Genomic DNA, 23,845 nt, shown 5'->3' with positions numbered 1-23,845 from the left:
TCCTTAAATGGTGGCATAGATCATTTCTTTGCTGTGATTCTTACTGATTTTATTTTTAATTAGAGACAGTGTGAAGGGAATTTGGTAAAGGTCAAATAAGATACATACATGAAAAGTACCTAGATAAAAGCTTATCCAGAATGGTAAAAAGTGATTAAACAACCTCAGGAACCCACAAGTCACAGTCAATGACATTATAACAGGTCCCTAGCTCTTCAAGTCTGAGAGTTACCCAGACATCTTTTTTTAAATTACTTTATTGATATGTTATTGGAGTACAAAATCTGTACATACTAAATATGTACAACTTGAAGAGCTTGAAGATAAGTATAAACCTGTGAAACCATCACTACAATCAATGCCATAAATATATCCATCTCCATCACTTCCAAAAATTTCCATCTATCATTTTTATTTTTATGATTAAAAAACACTTAATATAAGATCTATCCTCTTAGCAAAATTTTAAGTATACACTACCATATCGGTAAATAAAGGCAGTACACTATACAGTAGATCTCTGGGATTTATTCATCATTTATAACTGAAATCTTCTGGCCTTTTTAAAGCCAACAAAGAACTCTACTATGCTGCAGCCGATTGGGCTAGACTGTGCTGACTTAACTGAAATATGAAAACAAAAGAAACAGCTTTTCCCCTCTCCTTGAATATTTATTCATGTAAGATGAAAAAAGCTAATAAGACTGTTTTCCCTTTCTCTGGGGCTTTTTAGTAAATAATACTGATAATAGCATGCGTTTTATCTATCGTTAGCATTGGAAGAATACATTTTCCATAGAATTCCCGGAACACTCTGTCTGCTAAGCCCCCAGAATAGGTCCAGCATGCAACGGGGATGTTAGACCAGCCAAGGAGTGTACAGAGGCATCAAGGAGGGGGACAAGAAGAGAGAGGATGCCATAAATGTTCTATAGCCCTAAACTAGTGGGCTGTTGGAAGGAACAAGGTAGCTGGGGAGCTTAACAGACATTTAATAGGTGTTGAATACTAATGTGTGAATAAGTGAATGAATGACTATAATGAAAAAGTTCACCTGTGTGCATAGCCTATAGACCAAATATTCTTGTTACAGCTCTTGCAAATGGTAAATCCATTACCGAGAGGAATGTAGTGTTAATGGTAGCAAGTTTGGCACACGGTGGCAGCTCTCAGCTTGAGTCTCCCACACTGTGAATCAACAGTATCATCTTCTTAGAATCAGGGTCAAAGACCATAGAAAGGGCCAGATTTGGCTCTCTACCTGCTTCTTAATAATGGTTTATACATTTTTAAATTGTCATCTTTTAAATCATCATCTAAATATGTATCTATACAATATCCTCAAAATTTGCTCTGTGGCTCCACTGAGTTGAAAAATAATTACCATGTGGCCTTTAACGGAAAAAGCTGACTGATCCTGCCTCAGAGTATCTGCAGAGACATGTTATTGATATGAACATTGAGAATTTTTGTTTTTATTGACAGCAACATTGAGTAATCTCTGCCATTCATAGCCAAGCTAGTAGAATTAGGTTCATTTTTTCGTTACCTATGTTACGATTTCTTTCAGTGGTTTAGATAATTTTTCTAAATTATTCATGTTTTTGTCTATATAAGTTTATTTATTCAATAGATACTTATTAAATACCTCTGAGATAGGTAAGGGCTACTAAAGGCTGTGCAATATAGAGAGATAAATATAATTCATCTCTGCTTCCTTGGAGTTTGCAGTATAAGGAAGAAATTCTCATAAATATGCTATGTGATAGAAAGAATAGCCACAAGAGAGGTAGCGTAAAGAGCTATCACCTCTAAGAGCTGGGGCTGTCACCTCTATTCAGTGAGACTTTCTATCTCTGCACAGGCTTGCGTCTAACTTTTCTGTTCTGTAAAATGAGAACCTGATGAGAATTAATGTTTATTATTTCACTGGCTTTAGAATTCTAATTACTCGTAAGATATTATTGGAAGTCACACCATATTAGAAATCAAGAGACCTGGAAGTCACTTGTAATGTGATGACTACAGCTCCTAGAGAAATCTTTGCCCTGTGCAAATTCTTTATGTATAACATGGTCAGCAAATTCATGAAAGAGTCAGTCTAGAGAACTTTCAAGATTTCATTCAATAGGCATACCAGACATTTAGGTATCGGCTTGATTTTATGCATTTGAATACATTTTTCCTATACCCCCATGTGGGCACAGAGTTCCTTCAGCTGGCCTCCTCTTGCTACTGTGGTGGGTCCAGGATAGTAACCAGTGGGTTCTAGGGAAGGGTCTAATTAGAACATTTCTAGAAGTTGAAACAACTAACTCATGCATGCACCAGCCCTTTTTAAATGAGAAGCACTCGTGTCTTTCTTCGTCTACTGGTTTCCTTTAGGTGAGAGACAAAAATGGTTCCTTCATCCTTGAAGTTCACATAGCTCATGCATATGTTGCATGTATAGGGTTCAGAAGTTCCTTTTGGTTCTGATCTTCTTAACAGACTTCATCCTTGCTCTCCAAGTCATCTCCCATTGAACCTAAATTACCATCGAATAAAATAGTTGTTTGCGAGGGTCCTTGAATAAACGCTGACTTCCTGAACGGTTGAAAGCTCATTGATTCTCAGTTCCAAAGCTGATGTATCTCTTATCATTGTGGGTTTTTCTTCTTGATGCCATGCATAAACTAAGCAGGAAAATATCACCTTTCTGCTGAGACAAGATACAGTAAATATCACGACAAAATGAATGACAGCATTTTAATGAAAACCACTATTTGCCCTCCATTTTGAGAAAATTGGACTCATTATAACACAGATGTTTTATCAATATGGGTCCCCACATCAGACTTTATACTACAATATTAACCATGAGATTTGCTGCATTTTTAAGCCTTTCCCTGGACCTGTCAGACCTTTGTGGAATTAATCCTTCATATTTGTAACAGCAGTTTCCACAAGATGAATACTTTATTTCTCATGAATCATAATAAAGTGGCCTGTGCTTTGTTGGCAGAGTGACCTCTGCAGTCTTTTATCTTCAAGAGAAAAGATTAGACTGTCTCTCTATTTTATGGATAATGAGATGAGTTGTTGGTCTCTTGGCATCTTCAGTAACTGGCCCTCTTTGTGGTCTCCTATAAGTGTGTGATAAACTGATCACAAGGTGATTATAGCGGATCTCTTCATATAACAAATTGCCTTCTAAATTTGAGGGTTTGTTTTTTATTTATTTTTTTATTTTTGTAAATAGCAAAGTTAATAGGTGTGAACTCATAGGCTTTTATAATATTAGAGTTAAAGACTCCTAGGAGTGATCTAGTCCAGCTCCTTGTTTGACTGGTGAGTACATGATGCCTAGTGGTGTAGCCCACACTCAGAGGGCTGGTGAGTGACAGAATTAGACAAAGAACTGAGGTCTCCTGACCCCTTGTGCTGAGAGCTTTCTTAGGAACAGCGTGCCTCTTTTTGTGTATAAATCACATAAATTGCTCTGTTGATCTACTTGGAATTACCTGAGGCTCTTTTCTTTTTTGAACAACCCACATCTAATCCCTCGCCAACCCCATTGGCTCCATCTTTAACATGGATCCTAAATCAGACTATTTCTCACCACTTGAACTGCAATGCTTCAGTCCAAGTTACATCACCTCTCACCTGAACTACGGAACTAGCCTCTTATCTGGTTTCTCTCTTCTTCCAATGGCCTCTATTCTGAACATAGCAACTAGGGTGATCCTTTTAAAACAGGGTTTCTCAGCCTCAGCTCTACTGATGTTTAGGACTGGATAATTCTCTCCTGTGAGGGGCTGTCCTGTGCATTGAAGGATGGCTAGCATCATCCCTGGCCTTTTCCCACTTGATGCTAGTAGCACCTGTCGATGTAAGAAACTTCTAAACCTGTAAAGAATTTTTATGAGTTTATTTGAGCCAAATTAACAGCAATTGCCGGGAAGCAAAATCTCAATGGATTAAGAAAATGCTCCAGAGAATAGCAGTTTTGCAGCTTATTTTATACTAATGCATAAAGGAGGAGATGTAAGGAGGGTTCATTGGTGGTAGATTAAGGGGACGAGAGAAAGCAAAGCAGGGAAATCTCTGGGATTGGATAAAAAGTCAAATGGAGGGACGCATACTTCTTTTGCATTGGCGGGTACAGGAGAGTTAATAATTCACATTTACAGCACATAGAGATGGTAAGCGGGGGACAAGGTAACCATGAGGTGCCTGTGACCTCCTGCTCTGGTGTAGTGGATTGTGCCCTAAGGAATCTGGAAAAAAAAAACTACTCTGACATTACAAGGGTATATTATCTCAGATCCAAAAAGACAATAGACAGGCTCACTTAAGGTAAAGATTGATCTTCATCAAGAAAACTACAAGCCAGGATGTGACTACCTGCCATGACCTGCTTTTGGTTAGAAATTTTTATGTTCAGACCATTCTATGTGGTAATTTTCAGTCTCTGAGTTTGTAGGGCCCGCCATGCTGGCCTCCCCTGAGCTTGTCAGGTTGGTATGTAGCTTTTTTTTTTTTTTTTTTTTTTTTTTTTTCCCACGCTTTCCAATTGTGGCAACCAAAAATGTCTCCAGACGTTGCCAAATATATCCTGGGGGGCAAAATCGATCTCTATTGAGAACTACTCTTTCCAAACCTAACCTGGACCTTTTCACTCGAATGATCAAAACTCTCTACTATCTTCCTCAGAATTATATCTTTTGCTGCCTACAAGGTCCTACACACCTTCCTATGAGCTCTGGCCTTATCTCCTTGAGCTTTCCTTCCCCTCAGTCTGACCCAGCCATACAGGCTTCTCTGCAGTTCCTGGAAAAGGCCAGTCACATTCCCAACTCCAGGTCTTAGCACTTACTCTTCCTATACAATTGTCCCCTACATACTTGTCCTGTTTTTTATGGACTAAATGTTTGTGTTCTAACCAAATTCATATGTTGAAGCCTTAATCCACAGTATATTTTTGGAGATGGAAACTTTGATAGCTAATTGGATTTAGATAGGGTCAAGAGGGTGGGACCCCATGATGGGATTAGGGTCTTTATAATAAGAGGAAGAGAGATATGAGAAGGAATCCCTCTCTCAAATACTCTTACAACAATATGGATAATAAGGAAACACTGCACATCAAAAAATTTCTTGGAAATGCCTATAAACTTCAACAGTGGCTATCATCAAATGAATAGGATTATGGGCATTATCGTGATATTTGGTTTTATGTTCATACTTTCTTATTTGTGTAGAGTAAATATGAGTAACAATAATATGGTTCTGAAAGTCAGTTGGTCCATTCACAATTAATAGCATCTACAATGTTTGTCCACTCTACACTGCAGTCCTGATGGGGGATACTGATAGAGATATTGCTATGCAGTGGGTACTCGGGAAATAGTACTATTTCTAAATACTCCAGATAACATTTCTCACTGTTCTAGCTGACAGTTATGCACTCATAAAAAACCATGTCTCCTACTTTGACAAAGACTAATGAAAAACACAAGGAAGGAGAAAACTAGCTTACATTTTGTCAACATGAGAGTGTGGGGAAAGTTCAAACCCAGGGAACATTAAGCAGCACATCAAATTTCTCTTTTAAGCATTAGTTTTGCATGAGGCCTGAGGACTGATAACCTAGATGTCAGACTGTGTTACCTGTTGAGCTGAAAAAAATCTCGTTGTGATTTACCCAGCATCACACAGCAAAATCAAGCTATGGTCTAGAGATTTAGCTCTTGAAGCAGCAAAAGGATAGGAATCTACTCCCCCACTCTGGTTTGGCCCTTATCATTTTCTTTATCATTGGATTTAGCCAGAGGATACTCAGACAGTTGCCCAAGGCACACATTTCTTACCGTATAAACATCAGATCTCCACAAGGTTTCTTCTTCCTTGTAGAAGGTGCCATGTGTTCAGTGTGTCTGCTGTGGAGCCTCTGTGTGGGGTCACTAAGAGATTTCTGCTGGGGCAGTTGCTTTTTGAACTCCAATCCTGTATTTATATGTCTGAATCCTGCCCCCATCTTGTAAAGGGAAGAGAGAAAGAAGAATCACTCTGTCAAGAACAAATCAGGTTCATCAACCCTTCCACATGGATATTTGGTGGTATTGGACTAGGTCGGCAGATGTCCTGACACTGAAATAATTTTTACTGATTCAATCATGGTAGCTTTCTAAGAGTTTGCTCTTCTCTGTAGTACTCTCTGAGAACTGAGTGGAATAGTATGAATTAATATACTGTATGCCTACCTTGGCCATGATCTGAAGGAAGTAATTTAAGGGGGGTAGGGTTGACAGATAAAAGACAGAATGCACAGTTAAATTTGAATTTGGGGTAAACAACAAATAATGTTTTAATGTCCTATAAATATGTATTTAATATAACTATTTAGGACATGATCATATTAAAACATTATTTGCTGTTTATCTGAAATGCAAATATTACTGATGTTTTTAATTTTTATTTACTAAATCTGGCAACTCTAATGGGAATTTGAACTGTCCTTTAAAATTTTTCATTTAAATTTTCATCCAAAGAGTCCCTATATTTTAATGATACTAAATAAATTCACATAGTAAAATGTACCCATGTTTCTTCCTGCTAAGTCTTTCTTGCATTATTTAAATTCAGGAATAAATTCCACAAAACCTAATTTATTTCTGATTTCCAATTGTTAGTAATAACAGCTTGTCTTGAAGTTGAACAGCTTTAAAGTACGTTAGTTTCTAGCAAGGGCTGGAATGTACACATTTTTTTTTAAGATATGACCACATCTCTTGTCAAAGAGGAAAAACACTGCTAATTTACAGAAGCCCCGATGGTCATTGATTCTGGTGCTTTGGTGAGCTACACTTTCTTACTCTGAACTGGTGGAAGTTAATATCTTGAATAAAGATAAAGCACATAAAGTACATGCCCAAGCTACAGCAGAGAGTGTTGTTACGGTTTTGCTCATCTAGAGACTAAATTGAACTGAAGGGCAGGACAGCGAGGTAAGTGTCTAAAGTTTCAGTATTTTAAAAAGGTACAGTTGTACTGTGGAACTAAAACGTAATGAAAGAAATACAGCCTGAAAAAGAATATTTACCAAAACTTCTTTTGGGAGAGGATTGTAGCTGTTGCAGCTGATCAAAAGAAATATTTGACAGCTCCTTGTCTGTAGAAGAAAGACTATTCCAAGGAACATTCTAAATGTCCAACTGACTGTGGAGTTTTAATCGTTTAATAGACTAAGGCCATTTGGGGTCCAAACAGAGTTTTGGTTACAGTAGAGGAAAGACGAGGTATTGTCAACAAAGTCTGCCTTCTTGCCTTTTCTCAACTTTCTTCAGCCTCTCATAGAGAAATATACTACAAATAAAATATTTGTTGAAAAGGAGTTCGATTATATAACGTTACTCCCTACTTAGAAAAATAATTGCCCCAAATTGCCCCAATTCCCCAGCTATGGACAAATCATAGCAAGACAGTCCAAAGAACACAAGGATCCCTGTGCCCTGGTTTAGGCCACCAGATGTTTTGGAGAAGCTGTTCTCAAGCTTTAGTGAATGTGATAATTCCCTACAAGGCTAATTAAAGCACACATTGTGGGACCCCACGCACAGAAGTGCAAAGTTGCTGGTGGATAGGTCTGGATGGAGCCTGCAATTGTGCATTTTTAACAAGTTCGCAGGTGGTGTTGCTATTGCCAGTCTGGGAACCATAGTTTGAGAATGACTGTTTTAGAATTTACATTCTGATATCTTAAACCCGGTAAGGTTCACATATAGATAGGGGCACATATAGTTAGAGGTTCTGTTAATTCATGTTGTTTTTTAAAATTCTCACTCCATCGCAAAGCCTCACAAGCATTATCAACTTTTGCTAGGGCTGAAGTCCAGAGTTACAATTGCACATGTGATTGATGTGCAGTGAATTTAAAATTAATGATATTACTAATTGACATATTTTTTGATACATGTTTAATGGATCAAAAATTGATGACATTCCATCCATCTATAGAATAATTTTAATTTCTTTCAATGGAAATCTCTTTCTATCTTAACACAAGAGAAGCAAATGCAGTAGCATCTATTTCTAAGACAAGATGATGATGGCAGAGGTTTCTGGGTTGATTAAAAGATTTGAGAATCATCAAGATCTCCAAACATCCCAAAGTGAAAGTTTCTGTAATTTGAAAGGGATCAAATTATGCATAGCAAGTTCTGTGCTATGACATTTTCTAATCTTAAAATCTTCTCAAGAGTCTGTTTTTTACTTCCATGTTACTTTTCATAAATTTCATTTTTAGCTTTATTGCTTTCACCAGAAGCTTTTACATTTTGGACTTAGAAATTTCTGACTCCATGGGGCATTATTTTTCACACTTAACAATGTTTGATGTAGGTAAAATGTCATACCTTAAAAAACCCATTCTAAATTAATCTGCCTCTGTGACTGAATGGTCTTTGAAATTAACGAGGCTATGATAAGGCAAGCACAAAGGGACTTAAGCTTACAGAAACATTTTTACTAGTTGTTTGATCATTTTGGTGACTTTCTACAACACATTAAGGATTTTTTCTGTCTCTAGATAATTAATGTAAACTTGGATTATCCCTAGCAATGTTGTTATCTCTGATGCTTATTTATGTCTGACAGAACTAAAGCAACTAGAAGTTAATGTTTCTTCCATGGGTCATCCTACAAGAGTAGGTGCTTCTCTGTATCCTACTTAAAAAATATTGAAGATTTTACTATGTTGGTACCTGCTTTTAAACTACTGTCTTTCAAAGAAGAAGAAAAAGAAGTCCAGTAAGGATATGACACTTTACTACTTTTTTTCTGATTGGCAAAGATCAGAAAATATGTCAATTAATAAAATGTATCTATGACTCTATGCCTGAATCCTGAAGATTTAGAAATCTTCCCATAGCAACAGTTGGAAAGAGGGCTAGAGACTCACTCATTCTAATCATGAACTCTGGTGTCAGAATCAGTTGTACAGGTTTCTTAGTGGGTAGGACTTTGGTATATTTAAGTATATTTCTCCAAAATATAAATACCTTATGTAATTTTATAGCAGGCCAAAAGGATTGCTTCTTTTATGAAACAAACCTTGGAAATGTTACTATTTGAGGGTTCAACAGAATGACCACTGGCACCTTAAAAATAAAACCAAACCAAAACAAAACAAAAATTGTCATTCTAATGTAAAATCGTCTAAAATTGTAAAGTAGGTAATTTCATTTTGACTCTTCAAAAGCATTCTTCTGTTGCTTTCCAGTTATTTCTTTCACCCACTTCCCAGGAGATCTGTACCCTCCTCATCAGGTATCATTAGCCCAAATTCCAGCCACAACTTTTTGAGTTACAAGCGTCAAAAGTTATTTCTACTTCTTTCTCACTTTCAGTTTTATCATCTTTTCTGCTCATACATTAAATCACTATAGTTGATTTCAGATTGATTCTTGGATAAAACAATTGGGCAAAATTATTTCATACTGGGATATGATGTAGTGGTAGACAAAATCCCTCCAAGGAAAACTTGTATTCCAGTAGAAGAGGGAAGTGATGACCCAGTGTACTAGCAGGACATATCTTAAGGCTGTGTGAAATACCTCACCAGGGAGTAAGGGCAGCTTGTGCCTAACATGGGCTGAATCTTTGAAAAAGGAACCACTGGGGACAAATCCATTATTTCCCAATAGACTCTGTTTGCTTGGGTCTATCTCTTCTAAAAATAAAGGAACTAATATAAATTCCTTAGAATAGTGAGGTTTCTCTGTTCCAGAGCTGTATATTCAAAATGTAATTGCTTTAAGGAGGACACGAGCTCCTATTGCCAGTGAACTGAAGGGTAATTGTATTGGAGAAAAGTTAATCTTTATTTAACTTTCCTAAATTATGTACTCACAGCACTGAAAACTGTCATAACCTCCTTGTTTCAGATTAAGTGGATTATTTATTTGTGATAATGGGCACAGATGCTCATTAATACACTGTTGGAAACAGCTGCATTAAATGTATTGTGTTCTGTGATATAAATAAGGTGTTCAGCATGAGGTGGTTGTTTAAAACATAGGCCCCCAGGAAGAACAAAAAATAATAAATACTTTGTAATATAGTTGCCTGCTCTTGAATTCTAAATTTATTTCTACCTTATTAAGGATACTAGTACGGAAATTGCGGATATTACTTTAGTACTCTGGACTGTCACTGGGCCAAGCTCATTCTTTTGGGCATTTACCAGTGTCATTTATGGTAGACTTTAATGCTCACTGTTATTTTATAATTTATGTTAGTTTGAGGAAAATTCCAGCTGCTTTGAGTGAATGACCTACTTGGATGAAATGAGTGTATGGTGATGAATGAGTCAGTTCACTAGGTAAACTTCAACAGAAGGAGTAAAGTAACAAGAAAAATTGGGAGTGCAGGAGCATGACTGATAACACCATGGAGAAACAGTGAGAAGCTGTTCGGATTCATCCTTACTGAAAAGTGGAGTACACAAAGCTAGGAATACTTCTGTCCATTGGAGCTGATTTGGGTCGGTCCTATATGAGAGTATTAATTTTAAGCAATTTAGATGCCTGCCTTTGAAATGATAGAAAAAAAAATAGAAACTTTACACAAAACACAACAACAAAAAGAATTGTTCCCATTACAGAAAAATTAAGGAAGCTAGTGATGTTGGGGTTGTCATCTTAAAAAAAAAAAATGAAGGGTAATTCATAATTTAGGGGATTTTTTTTTAAAAAAATACTATTTCAAAAGAATCAAGGGCTCTTACAAAGAAATGTTCATATCTTCTGCGTTTTCACACAAGACGGTTCAGGGAAAATGGGATTAAATGAAAGCAAGAAAATTCAGTTAGAGTCTAAGAATGATTAAATATTGAAAACAAGATACCAAGGGACATTGTAGAATTTCCTAACCCAAGAGATGGTAAAAATGAAATCGAAAGTACTTTATCTTGAATGATTTAAGTATATACCTGTTTGAGCCAAGGGTGAGCCCAGTGACCGCATCAAGGTCTTTGATTCAACTAAGCATTTTGCCAAATGACATACCACTGGCTCCCAAAAGACTATTCTTTAATTAATTATACTTGTTCCACCTCCTCAGGATTCTTAAATGACTTTCTGTTCCTCCTGTTGATTTCTTAGGTTCATTTATGTTTATGGAGGAAAAATCCAACTTAAAGTTCCTGGCTTTTGAGAAACATTTGGATGGAAATTAAGACACATCAGGAATTTGTGATTTTAGGTGTAGCTTTATTGCTTTGCTTCTGCAAGTGGCTTGCTTACCTATTTTAAAACCCACCCAAGCTTTGTTTTAAATGACTTTTCACACTCTGTTCAGAGTTGATTTTTGTTGTTGTTAATAAAACACCGTCTCTGAGTAAATTTTTTTTAAATGTAATGGATATTTTAATCAGAATGCAGAGAGAAATAATACCTTTTTAACTACTCTACTACTAACCATTACTACTTTAAAATATCTAGTATTATTTGGAAAATATTGGTTTATTCTGTCAAAATTTTCAAGTACTGACTGATATGTGATGATAGCCATGCCTAGGTTTATATGAATTTTTAATTTTTTATGTTCTTTTTGAGCCAATCGTTTCATTAATTATGGTTCCTTCTTCAGGCATTTTTTCACTTATTGAACACAGTATCCTTGATTTTAAGTTTCATTTACTCATGGATATTTTTCAAAGCACCCAACTTTTTTGAAAAAGTGTTATAAAGAAAAGGCAGGGGATTTAAGCCTGATATCTGTTTGAATAAGTGAACATATTTTCCGGTGCTCTCTTATTCCAGGTTTCCAGATTAAGGCTTTCACATCACTGCACTTTCTGTCGGAACCTTCCGATGCCATCACAATGCGGGGAGGAAATGTGCTCCTGAACTGCTCTGCAGAGTCTGACCGAGGAGTCCCGGTTATCACGTGGAAGAAAGATGGTGTCTACCTAGCCTTGGCAATGGACGAAAGGAAGCGGCAACTTCCAAATGGGTCTCTGTTGATACAAAACATACTCCACTCCAGACACCATAAGCCAGATGAAGGACTGTACCAATGCGAAGCATCCTTAGGAGACTCTGGGTCTATTATTAGTCGGACCGCAAAAGTTGCAGTAGCAGGTAAGAGGATTCTTCCTTCTCTGCTTCCTTCTCCATCAGTTCTTCTTCCTTTTTGTTGAGATAAGAAAACGTTTTATGCAGAAACCGTTTATTTTGAAGAAAAAGTAAAAATGTAAAAAACATGTATGTATGTTTATTCCCTCATGGTCTTGACTTTTTTTTTTTTTTTTTTGGTAAATCAACTTGGAAAACAGCAGAAGGATCTCAACAATTAACGTAGCTTTATGAGGTTTCCCGAAAGGAAGTCTGGCTCAAGTTGATTCACTATTTATGAGTACGAGAGGACTATATTTCTATATTAATAGAAAAATATTAGAAAAAATATTTTTTAATTCTATTTCGCAGCCTCACTAATGCTGAAATTTTGCCGATTTTTTTTTTTTTTTGCCTTCAGAGCAGTGCATTTTATTTTAATTACAATGGCTTAACCCACAACATATAGATCTCCAAATCAAAAATAAAACTATTACTATCTCCAAGTATGTTAATGCTTGGTAATGTGTTGACTGAATAACTGAGTAATTTGATGAACAATTTTTCTTTTTACCTGGATATTTTGAAGTGGTGTAGACCCTGGGGAGGGGGGACAGTCCTGAATGTTCTGGAATCCATGGATATTGCTAGTTCTGCCCCACTCGTTTTGCTTAGATGGCAGCTCATACTGATTTCTTTTGTTCTTCGCTGTGTTAGACCTCTAGGGGGAGGAATCACATTTTTTACTCATTTCTATAATGATTTGGCTAAAAGTTAGGCTTTGATATTTTTTTTGTTGTTTTCTAATTTTGATATGGCATACAAAGCAAGGCAGATGAGTCTAACTGAAATAAATGTAGGTCTTCAAATAGTTAAGGGTTGGTTGAAGGTTTCGATGGGCTGCTTTCGAACTTAATCTTTAATTCTCAAAGCAAAACAGGTGAACCAGTAGGCAGTTATTTGGTCATTTAGGTTGGGTTTCCCTTTCCAGGTCCTATTTAGTCTGTATCCTAGAGGACTGGTGAGATTGAGAACTCATTTTCAGCAATAACCTCTACTAGGACAACCAGTTAGGACCACCTCTTCCCCATGCACTCTTCCAGTAAAGGTGTGATGAAGTCGAAATCAGAAAGAAGTGATTTTGTCAGGTAGTGGTATGAAAAACTAGATTTCATAGATATGCAGTCAGTCCATAAATCCAGCTCAATGCCACTCTTTTATGGCTTCATTTCTCCACTAAAGACTCTCTTTCATAATCAGTTAAACCAGATTGTACTTCAGCAAAGATAACCTGATGGGCAGGTTCTTCACCTAGAGATACAGTGGCTAACTATCCTGGTTTTACCTAGACTGACCTGATTTTAGCACTTGATAGCCCCATGTCCTGAGAGTCCCTCAGTCTCAGGTAAAACTAGGATGGTTGGTCAACTTACCTAGTGGTACCCTAGCCTGCTTTAGCAATGACAGACTGAAACATGAATACAGAATGTGTCCTTTACTCGGGAACGCACAAGATGATATCCTGATCATGAAACCAAAGCTATCAGCTACTTGGGAACTTAGAGTGATTAGTGTCAGAAATGTAATTGACAAACATAAAGTATAGAGAGAACTAAAAGTCTATGTCAATTATGATTGATTAAAAGGAACAAGTGGAACAGTGCTGAGGATTTAAGGTAAAAGCTGCTTTCCCAGAATGTTCCATATGCAGTAGAAGGGGTGTAATCTGATTTTCTCTTATTTGAGAATTTCTGGACTCTCAGATCCCACCTATCAGTCACCCACAATACTAAGGTAGCTGCTGATCTGAATGAATTGGACTGAAGTTTTGCTGCCCTGTGTCAAAAGGTTGATGCATGTGTGCTGTTGATGAAAATGGCCTGATATGTTGTGGATTTGGTTTTCCTGCTATCTAGATTCATTTTTATGTGTTCTCTGTTTCAATGGTGAAATGAAGAATGATTCCTTCCCTGTGAGACATTAAAATAAAGTGGCTTTGGCTTTTGTATTCTGTACAAGGATAGGCTGGCAGATTCAGTCACTGAGTTACAATCTAATATTAGATTGTATCATTTCAAGGCAATAAGGCCCTTCACAGCATTTTAGACACTTACCATGCTGTTTGGCAATACAGCATACATCAATGTTATGTCTGCTGAGGTTAAAATTGCCAAACTACTGGAATGCACAAGAGTGTATATCTTTCTTGTAATAAAGACCACAAGACTGATTTAATCGCATTTTTAAAGCATTAGCAGTCAATAAACCAGTCACCACTAAAAGGTGAAAAAAAAATTTGTTCTGTACTCTCAGGTACAATGTAGAACCCATTTAATATAATGCCCCTCTTCCATTTTTGCTTTCTCAAAGTGTCTTTTGATAAAAAGAAATGTGGCAAATGAAATTCATCTTTAATCAATCAGCACATTTTATACAATGATCTTGCCATGCACCAGTCATCCTATTTTCTAGGAACTTCTCAAGTGCTCTTTAAACCCTGAGTGTGTACTTAGCTGAAGAGGGAAGGAGAGTAAGAAAGATAAATGAAGGGCTTCCATCCCACCCAACATCTTGTTAAAAATCTCAATGATAACAGGCTACTGACTAGTGGTATTTCTGGTAATTGTAAATTCTATCAATAAGGAATGCCTGGGCTATTAAATCTCCATTTGAAAGCAACTTGGCCAGTACTGGTTGAAACTTGGGAATTTTCTTTCTTTCCAGTTAGCGCTAATCTAAAATAGTGCAGTATTTCTCTGTCACATATATCTCTGTTTAGCCCTCTAGATTAAAAACAGTTTGAAGAGAGAAGCAGAGCCAGACTTTATCCACAGATCTTCTCCTACCAGCCTCTCCACCTAGCAAAATATCGAGCATGCTTAGTAGTTGTTCAGTAGACATTTATCTCACCATGAAGACATGAGATTGTATGCTTTATATGACATTTATCAATGTCAGCTTCCTCCACTTCATACCCTCCTCCTCCACTTCTTACCCTTCTTTTTAATGATCTTCATAAGATTAAATTCACCTGTGTGCCTATAAACATATTCTCAATGAACGGAGTTGGAATAATTTAACTTGTATCTCAGTAGTCTACAAATTAATTAATATTGAGGAGTTTGGAATTAAAAGACGGATGTGCTGGAATATTCATATGCTACTTAAAAAAAAAAAGGCATGTGCCAATTCCTCACTCATCTGAAACATATAACATCAAGATGAGCTTGCATCTGGCCAAACACATCTTCCCTACTCCAGATATTGCCAGCTGTTGGAGCTCCTGGATTACCTTATATAAAATAAACATAATAATAACCTACGTCTTGAGGCTGCAGTGGCTTTTAAATAACATGTAGGATGTAAAGCCCCAGTGCAGAGAAGATTCTTATTCAATGACAGCAGTAATATAAATAGGCAAATAAAAAAAGGTGATTTTTGTGTTCTTACAATTATTAATAAATGACAACTTTCAGTATTTCCATTTGATGGTAGAAAACCTTTTTTTTTTTTTTTTTTTTTTTTTTTTTTTTTTTTTTTGCGGCAGGGAGAAATATAGGCTGCAAATCATGATATTGTCATCTTGGGTCAGATATATACTTTCGTAATCTACAAGCACAAACTGGCAAGCCTGAATTGAGTTCTCAAAAAGTTGAATCTATGCAGTTCGTTGGCAAGCAGTGCCAAAATCATTTGACTACAAGATTCCCTTTTCACAAGTTGATCTACAATTATGTCAATGGAGCCAATATACTCTGTGCTAGTCAGATCAGGAGTTCTAGATCAAGCAACCACTGCTGTCTTTTCAGAAAAAGATGCTAGGCAGTCTTCTCAAATGAGCCTCCTTAATGCCCTTTCTGAAAGATATTTATCAAAGTGAGGGTCATGGGAGTTAATTTTTCTAGACCAGAAATATAACCCTCTCTCCTCTAGGACCAAAAAAAAAAAAAAAAAATCTATGTCAATATGTAAGAAAACCAGATCACTATGGAGCTCCTCTGAATAATCATGGAAGTAGCATCTCATTCATTCTCACCACCACACATTCACTATCCAACACACCCATGCCCTCACAGTGCTCCTTGCACACCTACTTACCCTGTGGGGCTCTGAGGATCACAGTTGGGACGTAAGTGCTATGTCTGCTTATATTCATACTTTTGGGCAGCGGTCCCCAACACGTTTGGCAAGAGCAACAAGTGCCCCTATGAGAATCTAATACTTGATGATGTGAGGTGGAGCCGAGGCGGTGATGCTAGTGCTGGGGAGCAGCTGCAAAAACAGATGAAGCTTCGCTCAATCATTTGCAGCTCATGTGCTGTGTAGCCCAGTTCCTAACAGGCCACAGACTGGTACTGGTCTGTGGCCAGGGGTTTGGGGACCCCTGTTCTTAGAGATGGAGTGGGACCAGCCCCTTCTCCCTCAGGTGAATAAACACTGACTATAGGATACATTATAGAGCATTTGTGTCCAGGTAGGTTCTTCATGTTATTTCTTAAGCATCTACGTCTTGAATATTAAAACTATTGACTTGATTTTTTATTAACACTTTACTCTTCACATGGTATATTCATGTGCATTATCTTAAAATGCTCAAAAAGCTCTGCGATATAGATACCCAAATTGACAAAGAACAAGGTGAAAGGTGTGTAGTGACTCTTTACAGGTAGACCCTACAACTGACATTGTCTAATTCTGGTGCATACTTATTCCCTTGTAATTCTGCTTCTCAATCTAAGAACTAGATTTAAGGATACTGTGAATGGTTTCCCACCCAGTCAGTCTTTTATTTTTAATAAATGAAACTCTCCAAAATATAAACTAAGAGAAAATAATACAATAATAATAATAATAAATAATAATAATAATAATAAAATTGGTTTAATTTATCTATTTAGTCCCTTGAAAATCTTAGCCTCTTGTTGAAAAGGCATTATGATTTGAATTATTTTTCTATGATAAGATTTTGCCATCATAGCTTTACATTAAATAATGATACATGAAATTCTCTCCTGAAATGTAGGGAACATGTAATTGTAAAAATAAGTTTATAAATAGTTGTAGGAGAAGAAAAATATTTTTTTTTACCCTTCTAGATTTTTTGGCTGGTCTTATAATTAAATTGACATAAGACAGCTTAACAAAAGAAAAACAAATTTAATTTCATATATACTGGAGCCCCATAAAAATGTGAGACTCACAGGCATTTAGGCAATTGAGGCTTATATGGCATATGTATTATATGCCGTCCTGAACTAAAAAGAATGCAATAGGGACCTGGGGCTGGAAGGGGAGGAGAGTAATTCACGGATGAGAAGAGCAGATGTTTGGTAATTAGATGTTTGTCCTGTCATACCAACAGTGTTATCTCTGCTAATAGTTCTCTTTCTGGGCCAAGCCTTTAAGTAGTTAATTCCTTTAGGTGGTAAAGGGAAAGGGAAAAGTTTTTCTAGCATCTGCTGAGTCTTTATTGCTTTCAGCTCAAAATAATCCACATGCCAAAGTGGCACGTTTTGGGGTGACAAATTCTGTTCCCCTTTATAGTCTTTCAAGAGACAAGATTTTGGTTTTCTTTTATCTTTGTAAGTGATTTTATAATTTATGCCAAGTTTGCATTTTTTTTTCTTTTTCTTGAAAATCAAGAAAACAAAAGGTCAACTAAATTGCCTTTACTTATTTCATTGAGGAGCATATTTTTTTCTTCTCTATTACAATAGATGTTTCAGGATGCAAATTGCCATACTCTGCTTTTAAATAACACAGGCATTGTAATTAAAATTCTCTTATGTGTGTGTTTTTTAAAATAATTAGTTACTTGAGGAGTTGTTTCAATGAATTCCTTTCCAGAAAGCCTCCCATTTAAATGAGTTATGAAATAATTAGTGAAAGCATATTAAGGTGAGTGGAGCTAGAATCACCTCAGCAGAATGGAACATTTTATGAAGTGATAACCTGACCTTTACATTTTTACTTAAAAGGAAACTGAAAAAAGAGCTTGTCTTAAGAGGAGAGAGAATAAACTACATTGCCTCAGGTCACTCAAATGTTATATAAAGGAAATAGCAAGAAAAATGTTCATATTTCTTTTCTCTACAGGAACAAATATAAGAATCTTGCCTAGAAGGTCAAGTTCACCCACTGAAGCAGTTTGGAAAAATGTATCCCAGGGCCTTTGAATACTCTCAGAATTCTGTTTTGGGAAGGTTCAGTTACAGAGTAAAGCTTTTTGTTTCAAACCAATAGGGATATTGTTTATTTTCAAACAGTAAACAGGAAAATAAATTGTCCTGACTCCATAATTCGTAATGGTCTTAATTATCTTCACTTAGCTAAATGTTCCAATTGTTTTGTAGTTAAAACATGAGAGAGAATGAAAATGTGAGGAAGAAATGTGATGTTATAAGTACTGTTGAATATGTGCTAATCTTATAATTTTATTTTTATTGACAAATAAAACTGGGATAATCACCAGTATTATCCAAATGCCTAATTACCTGCATTCTCCCACACTCTCAACTTAAATAATTGTATTTTTAAAAGTAGGTTTTTATTGCCTCCTTCCTAAGTCAGTTAACTTCACAATAAAATTAAAATAGAAATATATTCCTAAAAAATATGCAGAGTAGAAAGACATTGTCTGCCTTATAAAAATTATGAAAGAGAACATGACAGGACTTTTTACAGTAAAAACACCAATAAAATAACTTTTAAAAAATCAACCTTTCATTTCCTATTCTTTGTTATGAATTCTAATTTATGTGACAATGGAAATAGCTAATTATTCATTCTAAAAATCAGTATCTTAAGAGCACTGTTCTTTAATTCAACCCTAAAGCTAGCTACAGTGTGATTTTTGCTGGCACTATAATATAAATGGAATAATATCTAAAATAACTTAGTGATAATAACCAAAAACTCTTTTGAATTCTAGAAAACCCCTTTGGAATACAAAAGCATGGATTTTTGATAAATGTCAGGGTAATAGAGACTTAAATTAGACTAAATAGATAGATCAGGTGGCATAATTGTAAATCTCTGATGAAATTATGACTAATAATTAACAATGCTTTTTTATTTTTACAAACCTATCTCTGATACTGATTTTTTCTGTTATTTTTTTATGTCCATGCTAAAATTTATTATTGAAGTTTAATATTATATAAAGACCTTTGAATTAAGATATTTATATTACATACAAAATTTTTCTATAAAGCAAGGAAACATTGAAACTTAGGGAATATTCTAGAAATAAAGTTAGAAGAAATCATGGAAAATTTCGTACACAGTCCCTAAATTATAAAGCTTTTCCTGTCAGGATCAGTATATGTAGATGAAAGTACTGAATACCATTAGTGAAAACACTCATCTCCCTTTAAGAAGCTATTATTTTTTAATAGTCTAATTTTATATTTATAATTGATATCTATATATTTGATAATAAGCAGTATAATCCATTGGTCATTTCTCCCATAATTGTTAAAAATGTCTATTGTTAAAAACATAATAATTTTTTTTAACTGAGTAAATTTGAGCATCTAATTGTCTTTATTCAATGATTCATGAATTGAGTAGCATTTTATCTAGCAAACAGAAAGGAGTTCCAAGGAGCTATACTAAAAGGAAGGCTTTTATAGGCAGAAAGGGTATGGGACAACCAGCAAAGAGTGGATTGCTTCAGGCGAGGTCACCTCCTTGCCTTAGGAGAAGGCAGTGAGTCTTATCTGGCAGACTACCTTGCTTGTGCTGACCAGGAAATTCCAGATTCATTGTTTAAAGTTTACATCCCTGGGAGATATTCACCCTGCAATTAGGCTACATAGTAAGTCTTGGTTTTTTGGATTTGGGGCTTAGCACATGTGATTCCATTTGGGCATTTTTTTTTTTTAAATGCTATTATTCCGCAGAGGTGAGAAATCAGAAAAAGTTGATTCCTAGTGAATGGGCATCATAATATATACCATATAATATAATATATACTATATGTATTATAATATACTATAATATAATATGGAATAATGTAATATAATATAATATATGATATGATAAATAATATAATATAACATTATTCAAAGCTGCCACTCCCCAGTGCTACAGCTGAAAGTTCTTTGGAGGCTTCCTATTAAAAGACAAAACCTATTGCCTTAACCTCAGAGGTCAGAATGTTTTCCACTGAAGGGCAAGTTGGAAAACCATCCAGAGCTTCTGATAAGCAGCCCTTTTCTGTGCACAGTTTATCACAGGTTCTTAATTGGGGCTTGTCTCTAAATGCCATTCAGGTATGGAGGCATCTGCTCTAACTGGCTATGGAGCTGTGGTACTGTGATTTATAATAAGCAATGCATATTTGGTTTTTATCTTGTTTCTGGCATGGAGCTCCTAAAACCCTTAGAATTTTCTAAGTGATGGGAGTAATAAAGGTGTCTTTTATTATGTTAATTAGGTGACTTTAGACACCCCTCCCCACCATCACCTAAGGATGGGATCTGGTTGCCAGGAGAATCAACCTTGTGATTGGAGAGCTGGAACTTTCAGGCCCACCCCTTACCTCCAGGGAGGGGAGAGGTGAAGGAGGTTCAGTCACCTGTATCCAGTGATATAACCAATCATACCTTTATAATGAAGCCTCCATAAAAGAAAACAAACCAAAACAAAACAAGAGGATTTAAAAACTTCCGTTAGTGAACACTTGGAGGTGTTGGGAGAGTAGCCTGCCTATACTCAAAGACATGGAAGCTCTCCACACCTATCCCTATACCTTGCTCTATACATCTCTTCCATCTGGCTGTTCCTGAGTTATAGCCTTTTATAACGAACCAGTGAACTAGTAAAATGTTTCTCCGAGTTTTGTGAGCCACTCGAGCAAATTAGTCAAACCTGAGGAGGTCCTGGGAACCAGCGAGTCAGAAATACAGTAACAACCTGGATGTGAAACTAATGTCTGAAGTGGGGGAGGCAGTCTTGTAGGACTGACCCTTAACCTATGGAATCAGATACTATCTCCAGGTAGTTGTTAGAATTGAGTTGAATTATAAAGACACCTACTTGGTATCCAGAAAATCGTTGGTGGTGTGGGAATCCCCCCCTCCACCACATATTGAAATTGGGTCCAGGAACCCAAAAAAGGGGCTCTAATTTTTGGAGAGTGGTAAAGCCCCAGAGTAGAATGCCTAACTCAGAATCTAGTGAGCTCAAGTCAGAACAATTGCATGTAAATAGTTTGATAGATATTGGTAGAGGTGGGGGATATTCGTAAGAGAATCTGTATTCGTCTGCATGTTTCCCATTATGACCTTTAAACAATTGAATTTACACTACTTGTCTTCTAACCCAGGTCACCCAAAGACATTTAGACATAAATACGGAGCGTGCGCGCACGCGCGCGCACACACACACACACACACACACACACACATTTACGCAGCTTTCCTTTTAGATGACTCTATTTAAGCCTCAGTGTCTTAAATCTATTGATGAACAGCATGGTCATAAAATCTACTGTTTGATTCGTAAACCCTCTATTTTCGTTGTTCTATTATGCACATTGTTAAAAGTTGCATCACAAAATAAAAATAAAAATAAATCAGTGTCATTTTAACCCTGAAGCTTTACCACTCATAAAAAAGAGCTGCAGCACATGAGGTTTCATTTGCCGAGATCTTACCTGGAGCATTTTACCCACTAGGAGTCTATTTAAGAAAGTATGTTAAAGATTAATAAAGCCTCTATAGCTTTACCATTACGTTTCATTGCTGGTTGATTTTATTGGATTAGGTCTTTGTGGTCCCTCTTGTAAGGAGAATTCATCTCCAAAGTCTGAAACATGACATAAAACATAATTACTATTTCTTTGATCCAAGCACTGCTTCCAGGGGCTTCCTTTGGGTCCCACAGCATACTGGGCACTTCATGAGAGAGCATTGTGGCTATTTCTTTAAAGTTATTTCCAGTTGAGTCTCAACCCAGAAGAGGCCTGGGTTTGGAAGATATAGTTACAGATAAAATTAGTGTCCCTTTAGCTCTCCTCCCCCACATACGCATTGCATATATCTGGGATTTACTCGTTTGTTTGTTTTATTAAGAAATAGTTCATGTACTATAAAACTCACCCTTTAAAAGTATATAATTCATTCATTAACATATTTATAAAGTTGTACAGCAATCACGACTTTCTAACTCTGGAACATTTTCATCACTCTCTCCTTCATGCCTAGGCAACCACTAATCTACTTTTTGCCTTTATTGTTTGTTTTTAACATAAACGATTTCATCTGATTATTTGGTAAGTATTCTGTACCTTACTCTTTTACTTAATGATATGGGTTGGACATTTTTTTATATTCTTACAGGTCAGTTTCACATTTTTTAAATTCCTACGTAATATGGTTTATATTCATATATTAATAGATATTTGGTTTATTTCCATTTTTTCACTTTTGTTAATATACCTTAATGCATTTTCTTGTATTTAGGGGGAACTCTTTTGTGCATATTTTTAACAAGTTCTCTAGCAATGTAATCGCCGAGTCAAAGGGTATCATTATTTTGATAAATACTGGTAGATTCAAAAGCATTTTTTAGGCTGGACTTAAACATCAGAGGTCAGCCATTTGTTTTACCACCATTGACCAAGCAAATGGATCTGACTTCTCCTTAACTTGTAATATCACTGAATTCTATTGCTTACTCCAACAATGATAGTGATGACTGGCACTGTAAATGAACAGCCAAAGTGCTTGCTGAGGGAGAGGGGGACAGGGGGGAGGGAGAGAAAATATACAGCAACCTATAGGGAAACATCTCATCTGCATCCCAGGATTCTCCTATACTAATATGTGTCTCTCCTGCTTTCTGTGCAAGGAGACTTCTAGTCGATGTCATTTCATGAAATAATTTTGGATTGATGTTACCTTTAGGTCCAAACCAGAATTTCCCAGGTTTTCTATATATTGTCAAAATGGTATTTGGTCATGTCAGCACACCACAGAAAAATGGGAACTCTTTCTGGCAGCCTAAGAATGCTTGAGGGTTTGGCCCCATCTGTAACCCCATCCACACTCATCCTTTCCGTTTTTACAGCAGTTTCCTGAACTTGCATATTCTGGTACTCATGGCTTTGCACACTTTATTCTGTATGTCTCATTTTATCTATCATGCTAACTCTTGCATATATTTTTTCTGTAATACTTGGTTCATGTAGCCCATCTTTAGGCATCTTTAACTGGCCCCCTTAGGCTAGATAGAAGAGGCCCCATCCTTTTTGGAGTCACAGTAATTGTGTTTTACCCTCTTCCCTCTGTTATAGCATGGAACATACTCTACTAGATCCTTATACACGCACACACTCACACCCACAACTCCTCCACCAGTCAATGATGTCATGAAGATACAGATCATGTTATATCTTTTTAACTTCCATGGGTGAACACAGAAATTCTTTAGAACCTGGAAATTCTGGTTTGGACCTAAGGGTAACATCAACCCCAGGTTATTTCATGGAGTGACACCTACAAAAGCTGCTTTCCACCGAAAGCAGGAGAGATGCATGTCAGCATAGGAGACTTCTAGGACACAGGTGAGGTGTTTCCCTCTAGGTTGCTGTAAATAAGATATTCTCTCTCTTTCTCTCTCCCCACTCCCCTTTAAATGAGGTGAGCACCTTGGCTGTTCACTAACAGTGTCAAGTCATCGCCACTCTTACTGGAGTGAGCAGTAGACTTCAGGGATATCACATGGTCTTTAGAGCAGGG

General features: G+C 36.4%; 1 protein-coding gene across 1 annotated transcript in view; it reads left to right on the top strand.

The window, feature by feature from the left end:
- Positions 1 to 23,845, top strand: part of DCC (DCC netrin 1 receptor) — a 1,008,917-nt gene that overhangs the window by 353,822 nt on the left and 631,250 nt on the right. The window contains exon 2 of the mRNA XM_006919890.1: positions 11,805 to 12,125. Coding sequence (XP_006919952.1) covers positions 11,805 to 12,125 — 321 coding nt within the window. The remainder of the gene's footprint in view (positions 1 to 11,804; positions 12,126 to 23,845) is intronic.

The sequence above is a fragment of the Pteropus alecto genome, unplaced genomic scaffold (genome assembly GCF_000325575.1).
Source record: "Pteropus alecto unplaced genomic scaffold, ASM32557v1 scaffold146, whole genome shotgun sequence".
NCBI classification, from domain to species: Eukaryota; Metazoa; Chordata; class Mammalia; order Chiroptera; family Pteropodidae; genus Pteropus; species Pteropus alecto.
The sequence above is the reverse complement of the archived record's forward strand: the minus strand, read 5'-3'. Positions and strand labels throughout refer to the sequence as shown.